The 14,073-nt window shown below is 34.5% G+C and overlaps 1 protein-coding gene across 1 annotated transcript; it reads right to left on the bottom strand.

Moving 5' to 3' along the window:
• Positions 1-751: 751 nt before the first annotated feature.
• On the bottom strand, positions 752-9,305 carry LOC109106046 (carcinoembryonic antigen-related cell adhesion molecule 5-like). The gene is made up of 6 exons (XM_042717288.1): positions 9,154-9,305; positions 4,208-4,276; positions 2,645-3,034; positions 1,976-2,227; positions 1,568-1,819; positions 752-890 (listed from the first exon to the last, which is right to left on the bottom strand). The coding sequence occupies exons 2-5, from the start codon at positions 4,266-4,268 to the stop codon at positions 1,632-1,634; spliced, it is 891 nt and encodes a 296-aa protein (XP_042573222.1). The 5' UTR covers positions 4,269-4,276; positions 9,154-9,305; the 3' UTR covers positions 752-890; positions 1,568-1,631.
• Between the last annotated feature and the right edge of the window lie 4,768 nt (positions 9,306-14,073).

Below are 14,073 nucleotides of genomic sequence, written 5' to 3'. Positions count from 1 at the left end.
AGTGGAACAGAATGACAGCGACAGAACACAAACACAGATAATAATAATAATAATAATAATAATAATATTAAAACAAGAACAAGTAAGTAAGGAATAACAATATACAAATTGACAATTGTATGTGCAGGTATATTACAATAGATAGTTTGTATGTACAGGTATATTATGTGCAAAACTGAAGTGTAAAAATCTACTCTACTTATTGTACCTTTAATGTCAAAGTTACGGGGGAAGCATTAGTAACTCACACATGACGTTTAAAGTCGCAGCAGAATATTTCCATCCATGTTCATTGATGGACTTGCACTTGTATTCTCCACTGTGATCAGAGCTGATGTTTGAGATGCTGTAGATTCTTCCAGATCCTAAAAACCTTTTTTCTTTAAACCAGCTGATTTCTGCAGGAGGGTTTGAATCACTGCTGCAGCTCAGAGTCACTGAATCTCCCTCCACTATTTCACCAGATGGACTGATGGACACTGAGATGTTCTTTGTTGCATCTAAAAGATAAAACAAATTTAATTAAATATCAACAATAATATACACAACAATAACTAATAATAATAACAATAATTTTGACATTACTTACTATGTTTAGAGTACTTTATATTAAAGTTACTGAACGATCATTAACTCACAGATGACGTTTAAAGTCACAGCAGAGTATTTCCATCCATGTTTATTTCTAGACTTGCACTTGTATTCTCCACTGTGATCAGAGCTGATGTTTGAGATGCTGTAGTTTCTTCCAGATCCTACAAACGTTCCTCCTTTAAACCAGATGATTTCTGCAGGTGGGTTTGAATCACTGCTGCAGCTCAGAGTCACTGAATCTCCCTCCACTATTACACCAGATGGACTGATGGACACTGAGACGTTCTTTGGTGGATCTTAAAGAGAAACAGTTTTTCATGAAAATATCACAATAAAGTTAACATCACATGCTATGTTTAGAAGATCTAAAGGCCCAACATGTAATTTTTTGCATCTACAGATCACTTACTCAATAAATAACAAAGCCAACATTGCTTGATGACACAGTGACAGAGTGTGGAATCATGGGAGTTTTTCTTATTCCAATCCACAGTCATTTTCATGTTATAGGGTTATTTGTGGCAACATAATCCACAGCAAATGTTAAAGAATAATTGTGGTCCATCACGAATTTGTAAAACGAACAACTGTGGCTTGCTAGATGCTACCAGAGATCTTTGGCTTTGATTCTTTAACTACTACTTCTTCATTTTTTTAAGGGGGAGTATGAGTATGGGTATGAGTGTGATTTTTTTTGAGGTGTGTTTTTACATATAAGGGATTTTTTTTTTTGTGACAGAAGCTTCCGCAGTGGAACAGAATGACAGCGACAGAACACAAACACAGATAATAATAATAATAATAAAACAAGAACAAGTAAGTAAGGAATAACAATATACAAATTGACAATTGTATGTCCAGGTATATTACAATAGACAGTTTGTATGTACAGGTATATTATGTGCAAACTGAAGTGTAAAATCTTACTTATTGTACCTTTAATGTCAAAGTTACTGAAGCATTATTAACTCACACATGACGTTTAAAGTCGCAGCAGAGTATTTCCATCCATGTTCATTGATGGACTTGCACTTGTATTATCCACTGTGATCAGAGCTGATGTTTGAGATGCTGTAGATTCTTCCAGATCCTAAAAACCTTTTTTCTTTAAACCAGCTGATTTCTGCAGGAGGGTTTGAATCACTGCTGCAGCTCAGAGTCACTGAATCTCCCTCCACTATTACACCAGATCCATTTACGGACACTGATACACTCTTTGGAGGATCTTAAACAGACAAAATTGAAGTTCAATTACAGACACAAACTCTACAAATTGAAAGAAAGAAAGAAAGAAAGAAAGAAAGAAAGAAAGAAAGAAAGAAAGAAAGAAAGAAAGAAAGAAAGAAAGAAAGAAAGAAAAAGTGACTGAATCCGTACTCACACGTGACACTGAGCTGAACAGCAGGCGAGATGTAAGTGTGTTCCTGTAGAGCACAGCTGTATCTGCCTGCATCCTCTCTTCTGACTGACTGCAGCAGGAGTTGATTGTTTCTGTCTCTTCTCTCAGTTAATGGCTGTGAGTTTTTTCTGTACCAGATGAATGTTGCTCTGTCAGTCAGAGCGCAGCTGCTTTTACATGTCAGACGGACTGAATCTCCCTCTGTCACTCTCTCAGGAGACTCCACCTGAAGATCTGAACACAACACACACATTAGATCTAGTGCTGCTGTTATATTATTATTCAACATCATTTATGGGTTGGTAAGTGGTGTAATGGTTGTTGGGGATTTTGTCCTAACCCTAAGGTTGTGGGTTCGAGTCTCAGGCCGGCAATACCACGACTGAGGTGCCCTTGAGCAAGGCACCGAACCCCCAACTGCTCCCCGCATAAATGGCTGCCCACTGCTCCGGGTGTGTGTTCACGGTGTGTGTGCGTGCGTGCGTGCGTGCGTGCGTGCGTGCGTGCGTTCACCACTGTGTGTTAAATTACACGAATTTCGAAATGCAGTGCACGAATTCTGAGTATGGGACACCATACTTGGCTGTATGTCATGTCTTCTTTTTTTTTTTCTCCATAATGCACAGAAGAAGTGTGAAACCTCAAAGTCACCTGTGACAGTAAGAGACACTCCTGGAGCACCAATCCATTTCACATTATCTTCAGCAGTTGTAAAATACTTTATCAGACTGGATAAATCAGGTTTATCAGCGATGACACTGAAATAGTATTCATGTGAATCTTTCTGTGTCACATGACTCAGTCTGAGGGTGCAGTTCTTCTGTTTGTCTCCCAGATACTGAAGTCTCTGGCTGTGTTCAGGGTCCTTAGACAGATCTGGATACTCTTCACCAACTTTTACAGGGTTTCTGGTCCAGAACACTTTCCTGATCTGATATTCAGTAGGGTATGTGTAATTGCAGCTCATTATCACTGATGAGTCCTTTAGTGCACAGATGTGTGAATGTCCGTAACTCACACCCCAGTCAGCACTAGAAACCCCTGAAACAAATAATAGTATGTTGTTTTGTAAGTTACATTAAGCTACGTAAACTCATGAAAATATGTTTATTACATAAAAATTATGCCTCATAACAACAAATGACAGTAATCTTATCAAACCCTAATGAGTGTGAAAAATTATTTCAGCTCTTTATGAAGTTGGTGGAGGTTGTTGCATAAATAAACAGAGACAGACCTGAAACCAGCAAAGAAATCAGTCATTAAGGCCCGGGTATACTTTGTTTTTTCCACATTCCTCTCCATCTCATGCACAGCTGTGTCCATACAGCTTTCAAAGTATACTCAACTGCAGATGAGCGTGGATGAGCTTGACACGTGCACCTCACACCTGTGCTGTTGTACACAGACAGTCCACACGGACACAAAAATTAGGTTGCATGCGGAAGGCATGTGTGGATGTCCCCAGACTCTTCTGTTGATGAAAATAGTGTCACGCAGACAGTATGCGGAATGATGCAGAAAGTATACAGCCCAAAGTATATTTTGGCTGTCCTCATATACAACAGGTGAATGCGGAAACAGAACAAATACACTTGGTGGTACTGCGCATGTGTTGAACTCATCCATCTGCACTCATTCATGGTTGAGTATACCCTGAAAGCTGGTCAGACACAGCTGTGCTGAGACGGAACAGAGCATGGAAAAAGAAGTATACCTGGGCCCTATTTGGACTTTACTGAAGTATCATTACTGTATGCCAGTAATTATTATTATTTGGATTTCAAAAAATAACCAAATGGGAACCAAATACTAACATTAGACGAAAATTCTGTGTTTGCTGTGCGGTTTCTTTTTCTGCAACATTGTGGCAAACTATGGGCCTTTTTTTTTTTTATCAACTAGCTATAATTAATTAAAACTGTTCCATTTACACCTGGCCAAATAAAAATGTCCTCACAATATACAGTATGTAGTCACCACTATAAACCCCTGAAACAGATTTCATAATAAAGACATCAGTAGCCGCTTCTACAAATGCTGAATTATTTCTAATGAGCGAAGTAAGAAAATGAGGGGATTGTAAAGAAGAGCAGAAATCAGATATTTGCCACATGATGCAGCACAAGTAATTTAAATACTTTGAAAACTATAAAAATATTACTTTTATCAGTGAATATAGAGCAAAGTATTGTTGTAATATGAGTCATTTACCATGAATCACGAGCAGAAAGATCAGAGGAAGAGGAGGAGCCATTCTGACTGACATAACCATAGCAACACCTAAAACAACCAAAAAACAAACAGTTACTGTACCGTCAATATGATCTAAACAACTGTGTCTAAATCTTAACATGTTTATTATTTAATTCTGACCTTGGGCTCCATTGTTAACATTTTGCAAAGGAGTTAGAAGCACCAATATAGACAAACTATATAATAAATTGTGTGTGTGTGTGTGTGTGTGTGTGTGTAATCATATAAATACCCCCCCCCCCCAAAAAAAATAAATAAATAAATATAAATAAATAAATAAAAAATCTGCTATAACAGTTTTATTTTAAAGAGAAAATTATATTTCTCAGTTGCACAAATCCTTCATTAGAAAAACACACTTAAGAGAATCCAGTTAACTATTGCAATTACAAAAGGAATCACACTTTTTTAAGGTCACCAACACTAAATATCTCCACCTCCAACATGCCAAAAGACCACAAAATCGTTGTGTATTAATATATAAGATACCCCAACCCATGTTTAATAACACAATTCTGCACAAAATATGATTACAACATAAGTATCATATAATTAACTTCATTAGAACAATATACACTATATACATAAATGTGCCAAAAATATATATAATCAGAACATATATAAAAAAAATGTAAAATATATATAAAAAATGTAACGAGCAGAGAGCAACAATAATATAAAATATTAAGAATAATATACAAATAAAATATTGAACATAATAAACCAATTCACCTTTGTGACCACATAATCGTTTTGTATTACCTATTTTTATTAGCCATTTCACACAATTCAGAAAACCAAAAATGTTATGAATGAAATGTATGAAATAAAATGTATCTTTCTCAGACCACATTGCTAAAACTGTCCGGTCCTGCAGATTTGCTTTATTCAACATTAAGAAGATCAGTGTATTTCTTTCTGAACATGCTGCACAACCCCTTGTTCAAGCTCTTGTTCTGTCCAGGCTGGACTATTGCAACGCTCTCTTGGCAGGACTTCCAGCCAGTTCTATCAAACCTTTACAATTAATCCAGAACGCGGCAGCAAGATAAATTTTTAATGAGCCGAAAAGAATACACGTCACACCTCTGTTTATCAATCTGCACTGGCTACCAATAGTTGCTCGCATAAAATTCAAGGCATTGATGTTTGACTACACACCTACCAGTGAGTCTGCACCTCTTTACCTAAATTCATTACTTCAGACTTATGTGCCCTCTAGAAGCTTGCATTCTGCAAGTGAACGTCGCTTGATTGTGCCATCCCAAAGTTGTTTAAAGTCACTTTTACGGACTTTTAAACTAAATGTTCCCTCCTGGTGGAATGACCTGCCCAACTCAATCCCAGCTGCTGAGTCCTTAGCCATCTTCAAGAATCGGCTAAAAACACATCTCTTCCATCTTTATTTGACCCTCTAACTTTAGCACTCTCTATTCTAATTCTACTCTTAAAAAAAAAAAGAAAAACAAATTCTAACTACCTTTCTAATCTTTTTGTATTCTATCTATTTTCTTTTCATTTATTATACAATTATAAAAAAGACCTCTAACACTAGCTTGCTCTATTATTTTTCTATTCTACCTGTTTTCTTTGTATTATATTATTTAAAAGCCCTTGCTACGTATACTGCGTTTAGGCTAACTGAGACTTGTTATAGCACTTATATATCATTGCTCTTTTGTTGGTTTTGATTGCTTCCATTGTCCTCATTTGTAAGTCGCTTTGGATGAAAGTGTCTGCTAAATGACTAAATGTATTTTATTTGGAAGAAAGTCGAGGTGTGACTGACTTTAGCCCACTATTCCATTAGAGTATTGCTCTATACTAGAGACCTGCACTCCCGCGGGAGTACCGCAGGACCCACGCAATGGTGCGGCAAGGGACAACTCTTGATGGGTGAGTGAGGGCCATCAAATTTTAAAGAGCCCATAGTCAGTATTCTTGCTCCTTTGGAGATGACTGTGAAGGACAATGTGAGAAATCTTGGGGTCATTATTGATTCATCGCTAAGCTTTGATAAACAGATTAACTCAGTTGTAAGAAGTAGTTTTTATCATCTTAAAATTATTGCTAAGCCAAACCTTTTCTTAGTTTTAATGATTTGGAGACTGTTGTTCATGCTTTTATTTCTTCGCGACTGGACTACTGTAACTGTGATCAGCCACCGACAACTGTCACGTCTGCAGCTTGTACAGAATGCTGCAGCTAGATTTTGACGTGCACCAAAAAAAGAAAGCACATCACTCCGGTGCTGCGTTCTCTTCAATGGTTACCAGTCAAGTTTAGGATTGATTTCAAGATTTTACTGGTTGTTTTTAAAGCTTTACATAATTTGTCTCCAAATTATATTTCCAATCTTATAGAGCCCTACATTTCAGTTAGGTCTTTAAGATCGTCAAATCAACTGTTGCTAGTTACTCCTCAGTCCAAAAAGAAGTCAAAAGGTGATCGTGCTGTCTCAGTAGCAGGCCCTAAACTGTGGAACAATCTCCCTCTTTATATTCGACAAGCTCCATCAGTGGAGGTCTTTAGGTCTCAGCTGAAGACTTATCTGTTTAGCTTGGCTTTTTAAGTAGTTCTTGTTTAATTTCTGTACTTGTAAATTTGTATGTCTACTGTGTTTTTATTTTACACTGTGAAGCACTTTGGGCAACGAAGTTGTGTATAAATGTGCTATACAAATAAACTGAAGTTGAAGTTAAAAAAAAAAAAATTAAACTGACGCTCTAACACTTGCACACTCTATTCTATTTCTATTCTTAGTGCTTGTTTTCTTTTTTTTTCTTTTTTTTTTTAAAACGCCTCTAACACTAGCATTTTCCATTCTTTTTCTATCCTATCTTCTTCTTTTTTCATTTATTATAAAAAAATGACCCTCTAACACTGGCATTCTCTATTATTCTTTTTACTTCTTTTATTTTTTTAATAAAAAAGACCCTCTAACACTTACTACCTGTTTTCTATAAAAGCCTCTAACACTAGCATTCTCTATTAATTTTATATTCTTTTGACTTATTTTATTTTTATTAAAAAAACTCAACAGAATTATATAATAAAACATGTCATAAATGTTTGAAATCGCACACATTTGCAATGACACTCTCTATGATTATGACCAAGGCATCCTTACAAGTAAAATCCTTACAAGTGAGATGACCATGGACTCCTCTGCATACCAAAGTATTCTAGAATCAAATGTGAGGCCATCTGTCTGAACAGCTAAAACTTGGCAGACCTCATCCTGACTGAAATGCTGTGGTGAGAGCTGTGCATCAACAAATGCCCACAAACCTCAATAAACTGGAGCAACACTGTAAAGAAGAGTGGGCCAAAATTCCTCCAGGACGATGTGAGCCACTGACACAGTCATACAGAAAAGATGTCCTAACTTTGTCATAAAGTTTTTTTTTTTTTTTTTTTTTTTTTTTGTGATATGTTAATTTTGTTTTTTTTGTTATTTGGTTTTATTTTTCAAATTGTAATACCTGCCAAGGACCAAATAATCCTGGTCCTGGTACAGAAAACCATGGCATTCAACAGAAACTACTTTTTCACATGACTATATATATTATATATATATATATATATATATATATATATATATATATATATATATATATATATATATATATAGATAGATAGATAGATAGATAGATGTATATATGTGTGTATATATATACAGTACAGACCAAAAGTTTGGAAACATTACTATTTTTTAATTTTTTTTATAGTGGTTTCTTATGATAATTAAGGGTGCATTTATTTTATTGTTTTTGAAAGAAGTTTATTTTGTTTTTTGATGTTTTATTACAATTTAAAATAATTGTTTTAAAATTTATTATACTTTAAATTATCATTTATTTCTGTGATACAAAGCTGAATTTTTTAGGATCATTATCACATGATCCTTTAGAAATAATTCTAATATGATGATTCATTTATCAAAGTTGGAAACAGTTCTGCTGCTTAATATTTTTTCAGAACATGTGATACATTTTTAGGATACTTTGATGAATAAAAAGTAAAAAAAAATAAAAAGAAAAAAAAGAAGCTATGTTTTAAAATATAAATATTTTGTAATAACAATATACACTACTGGTAATTTGGGGTCTGTATTTTTTTTTTCTTTTTTTTAAATAAAATCAATACTTTTATTCAACAAGGATGTGTTAAAATTGATAAAAAGTGATAGTAAACAAAATATATTATTAGAATATATATTATTAGAATTTTTTTTTTTATTATTTTGAATAAATGCAGTTCTTTTTAACCTTTTATTCATCAAATATATTAGACAGCAGAACTGTTTCCAACACTCATAATAAATCAGAATATTAGAATGATTTCTAAATGATCATGTGATAGACTGGATGTTACATGTGACACTGAAGGCTGGAGTAATGATGCTGAAAATTCAGCTTTGCATCACAGGAATAATTATTTTTTTTAAAGTATATTCAAATAGAAAAACTATTATTTTAAGTTGTAATAATATTTCACAATATTACAGTTTTTTCTGTATTTTTGATCAAATAAATGCAGGCTTGATGAGCAGAAGAAACTTCTTTCAAAAACATTAAAAATAGTAATGTTTCCAAACTTTTGGTCTATACTGTATATATCCATCCACGCTCATATATATATATATATATATATATATATATATATATATATCTATATATATATATATATATATATATATATATATATATATATGCTAAAAAACTGAGATCATTTCTCATCACTAGATGTCATGGATGACTGAAATATTGACTGCAGCTGAATATTTTTGATAAATTAAGCAAAAACAACAGAAAAGCAATAAAACAATTAATTTTCAAATGTATTACAAAAGTAGTGTGACTGAATGAAATAAACACAGAGAAAAAAGGGAATAGTTTTACCGTGTTTCAGTGAGTCTCTTGTCCACCAGAGTTAAAATGATGAAAATAGAAACAGATCATTTCTTTGTGTCGTTCTGCTTCAAGACAACCAGAGCAACATGAAACCCTTTAAACTTTGTTACTGTTAAATGACAAGGTGCAGCAAGCAAGCAAGCAAGCCCCCCCCAAAAAAAAAAAAAAAAAAAAAAAAAAAAAAAAAAAAAAAAAAAAAAAATCAAAACCAGGAAGTTACACCACAGTCAAAAAATAATAAGGGGAGTCCACATGGAAATTCTGGCACAGTTACACAGTAATGGTGAGAACAATTCAACCCACAAACTGATTAAATGACATTAACAAGTTCTTCTAAAGTTGAACTAATTCTGAGGAAGATGAAGGTATGATGATGATGTAGTGCACAAATAATGAAATCCACTGAAAACAATATATATTTATTTATTTATTTATTTATATTAGAAAAAAATTGAAAAATAAACTATTAAAACATAAAATGTTATGCCTAAGCTGATTTTAGCAGGGGTTACAATACCTTTTGCATTTGCTTTACTGATGAACTTTAGGATTTCATCATGTCCTTCAAGGGGGTGCTGCTCTAGTGTTGACCAGCATGAGGTGGTTTGCTGCATGTGCCACTCCATGTTAAATAAGTTAAAAGTGTTTCTTTATGAAGGCTATTTTATCGATTTAATTTACAGCTGTAGAGTGTAAAATTCTGGGTGTGCATGGTCAGGTGCTCATGCGGACAGAATGGATCAGTGGAGTTATCAGGGGTATGACAAAAAAAACAAACTTTGATACTCCTGGGAGTTTTCCTCTGGCTCAAATTGATTCTTTGGATTGTTTGTTGACTCGAGCTGACATGGAAATAAAGACTTGGAACCAGGTAAAAGTTTTTGCCAAGAAGGGGTCTTTGAAAGAGCCACAGAATAGAAAGCAGGGAAGGAAAGGTGGAGTTTGCGTCCGGGTATACTTAAAATAAAATCATATCCCCCTTCCATTACTTGCAAACATCCAATTATTTGAGGAATAAGGTCAATGACCTACAGGCAAATATATGCTACCTCTGATAATACAAGAATGTTTGCATTGGCTCATTTCTCAAGACTCAGATTCCTCTCTGGCGTTAGAAGGGTTTGGTTCGCCTAAATCGGGACAGTAAGGAAATGGGGAAAAATTAGCAATGACGTCACTTTACTAAAACAATACATGCCTTGATATGGAGCTCCAGCTGGAAGTACCTGACATTCTCGATACCAGCTTTGAAGCCTCAGTATTTCTCTCCAGCTAAATATTAATAAAACAAAGGAAATAGTGATTGATTATAGGATGTCCCCACCTAGTCCTTGGATGACAACTATTAAAGGTTTGGACATTGAATTTGCCATATTCATAAATACCTGGGGTTGATTATTGACAATAAGTTGAGTTTCCAACCCAGTGTTTTGGCCATTTGCAAAAGGGTTCAACGGTTTGTTCTTAATCTTTTAGAGTCTGTACTGCTATGATATATATACACTGTAAATCCTTGTTGTAGAAAAATGGCCATATTCTGACAGTAACATACTATTTTCTAAAAAAAATAAAAAATAAAAAATAATATGCTGTAGAAAACAATGCATTCTGGGTAATATTTGTCATTATTTGTCGAGAAAGCAGCCTACAACAATATACTGTGAATTAACAGAGATCAAAGTAGACACAGAGGCTGTGTTCAAAATCACACCCTATACCCTCATTCACTATTCCCTACATTAGTTTACTTGACTGAGTGAATGAAAGGAAGTGAGTGAATTCAGACACATGAGCACCTGATGATAAGAAACAGAATGACTGAAGGACAGAGAAACAAGAACAGAAATAAAGAGAAATAAGCTGAAACACAAAAACAGCAACTGACTTCCAGCTTCAGCTTTAATACCCTTTCACACTGAGTGTGCAACCAGTTTAGTTTTATTGAAAAGTACAGTACAAAATTTTTTTTTTTTTTTATTATAAAGTTTGTAGTTATCATTATGAAGGTCAGTGTTTGCTTTAGTTATGCCCTTGAACCTTGACTCTTACCATGAGACAATTTCTGTTTGTTGTGACTGTGTTTAAAAATGAACTTTTGTTATTGCAAGAAAAAATAGACCAGGGGCCCGTTCTTCATACGTCGCTAACTCACTTAGCTGGATTTGATTGTTAAAGATTTGGCATGATCTTGGATTGTTTGGTTCTTCGAAGCTCATCCTGGACTTGCTGTCATAGCAACAGGTGCGCAATATTAAACCTGCTCGCGAGCAGGCTTATTTCATGTTAACAGGATTAGATCCCGGCTTTATAAGCAGAGGTGATATGGGAAGTCTTTCACAGCCATGTCTTGTCCATTTTTACGTCAGGAACCTGTTGCTGAAGGTGCCAGAATAATTCAAAGAGCTTTTCGAATTAATTGCGTTTTGCGAGATCGACAGGATCCTTTAGAGCAGCGCGATAATCTACTGATTGAGAGATATCGTTTTTCTCGGGAGGGTGTAATCTACATTATCAACTTGTTGGAGCCACACGTTAAATGTTTGACTCGTCGGAGTCGGGCTTTAACAACTGCACAAACAGTTTGTATAGCTTTGTGTATAGCTTTTTCTCCGTCAGTGAAAATCTTTTAGCTAAATAGCATATGCATGGGTGCTGTGGTTAACTAGCTGTTATCTGCAAGACATTTAATTTTGATATCTTAATGGTTGTATTTCATCAAGTTATTTTTGCTTTAAGAAATGTTATTTCTAAGTAGACTCAAGTAATTAATATGTTCACGTCAAAAATATTAGTTTATAAACTAAATTGGCAGTTGGCTAATTTAATGAATCCGTTTCTAAGAAGGAAATTACTTACCATGAGTTTTAATTTAGCCCATGGTATCTTTACAGTAAAATTCTGTAAACCAGACTACAGTAAATAACTGCACAATTAACAGCTAATTACTGGCAACATTGTTTACCATTACTTTACAGGACAAGGTTTTAGTGTAGATGTTTGACCTACAGTAACTAGCTGGCAACAGTGTTGCCAATATATTACTGTAAAAATGCCTGGTTAGGTCTAACTGTAGTTTTGTGGCTTGTTATGATATTTTACTAAAAATACAGTAGCTTAAAGCAGCCTTGTGAAAGTGGAAGGGAAGATTATTGGTGTGGCTCATACTTGTTCTACTGACATGTTTTATAATTATGTTCTTAAGAAGGCCCAGGTTATTCTCTGTACTATTCACCACATATTATAAACTGAGTTTCAGGTGTTGCCATCAGGCCATTGTTTAAGTGCCTGTAAGCAGGTCAAAAATAATTACAAATTAATTTGTGTCCGTGGCCATTAAGAACAGTTCTGGACCAGAGGAAAGTGTACTTAGTATACAAAATATATGAATTTATAAAGAATAGACTCTGGCATTTTTATCTGTGTTTTGGGACATTTTATTGTTTATAATATATGATTTTATGTATGTAACAGCTTATTTGATATGTATATGCACTTTTAAAAAATGCTGGGTTAAATATAACCCAGCGCTGGGTTAAAAAGGGACCAACCCAACGGTTGGGTTGTTTTGACCCAGCAGTTGGCAGAGGTATAAAGTCCAGGGGTCAGAATGTAAAAGTCCTGCCATATGCTTATTCCACACATGAACTCAGCAAGCTGTTTTAACCAGAGGAGAACCAAGTCATTTCTTTCAAGTCACAAGCAAATTAAATCCCAAGTCCTCAAAGAGTTAAAGTTAATGATATAATTAAGTGATTAATTAATTGATGATTGCACATTAGTGATGAACATCTGCTGTTAACAATCAACATCATTGAAGAAAAGTGAAACACAAGAACTAGATGAAATCAACTGATTTTTTTTTTTTTTTTTTTTTTTTTTTTTTTTGTAAAAACACACAAGATGCCACCATAACTGTGGTCAAGGTTTGCTTTAATTAGTCTCTTGGCCCTTTTAAAGTAGTTCAGAGTAGTTTGTTTCTAAGCGATTGCAATATTGTTTCACGGCAAACATCTGTGCATTGCTGAATCAAAAGTTTGAAGTAGCAGAGTAACTTGTGATTTCTGCTAATAACTCATGATAAGTGAACATCATAAAGCAGTTTCTCTCTTTGGTTTATTAACTGACATTCAGGTACTGTAGAACTGCAAAAAAAAAAAGAAAAAAAAAAAAAAGCCTATTAAACAAATTCCACCTTAATGTGTCAATATTGAACAAAAATAAAAAAGGCTGTATTAACTCAGGCTATAGACACGAACACTTATCATACGATCCTAAACCATGGTGACAATAATTTTTCATACTGGAGTGCATGATGGGAGTTTTTACTATGGTGTTTCCCAGCAATGCATTGCATCATGAAGCATTTTGTTGATTGTCACCATTGTTGAGATTCGTTTACTGGTTCTTGATGTCTGAGTGTGTCTAAACAACACATTAGTTAAATTTTTTTTGTGTGTGTGTGTATTACATATATACCCCCCCTCCTCCCCAAGAATTCATGATCTTAACTCTTTCATGTTTGGTATCATTTTGTGTCTCCATGTGTTTGGTAAAATGGTCTCAATTTCACAGCAGTCACTCATATTATAAGAAAGATTGAAAACTTTTGAAGAATTATGTTCTGCTGCTGAGGGCTGTGTCTCCCTCAGGATCTGGTGAGAATGTTTTCTTATCTCCGGCCAGGTGTGACCTCGGGTCACGAGAGTCTAACAAACCAAAATATATTTTATGTTTTTACAACTTATTTGAAGATTTATTTGTTCTAGTTTGGATATAAGCAAAGTGGCATTATATAGTCAGAAAACGGACTGTCTCTGAAGCTCTGCATCCAAATCTCTCACATGTTGCTGTGTGTTTCTCTGCTGTCAGGTATGGATTTATTTTTATTTTCTAATGTGTAATTGTGTT

The sequence above is a fragment of the Cyprinus carpio genome, chromosome B1 (genome assembly GCF_018340385.1).
Source record: "Cyprinus carpio isolate SPL01 chromosome B1, ASM1834038v1, whole genome shotgun sequence".
Lineage (NCBI taxonomy): Eukaryota > Metazoa > Chordata > Actinopteri > Cypriniformes > Cyprinidae > Cyprinus > Cyprinus carpio.
The sequence above is the reverse complement of the archived record's forward strand: the minus strand, read 5'-3'. Positions and strand labels throughout refer to the sequence as shown.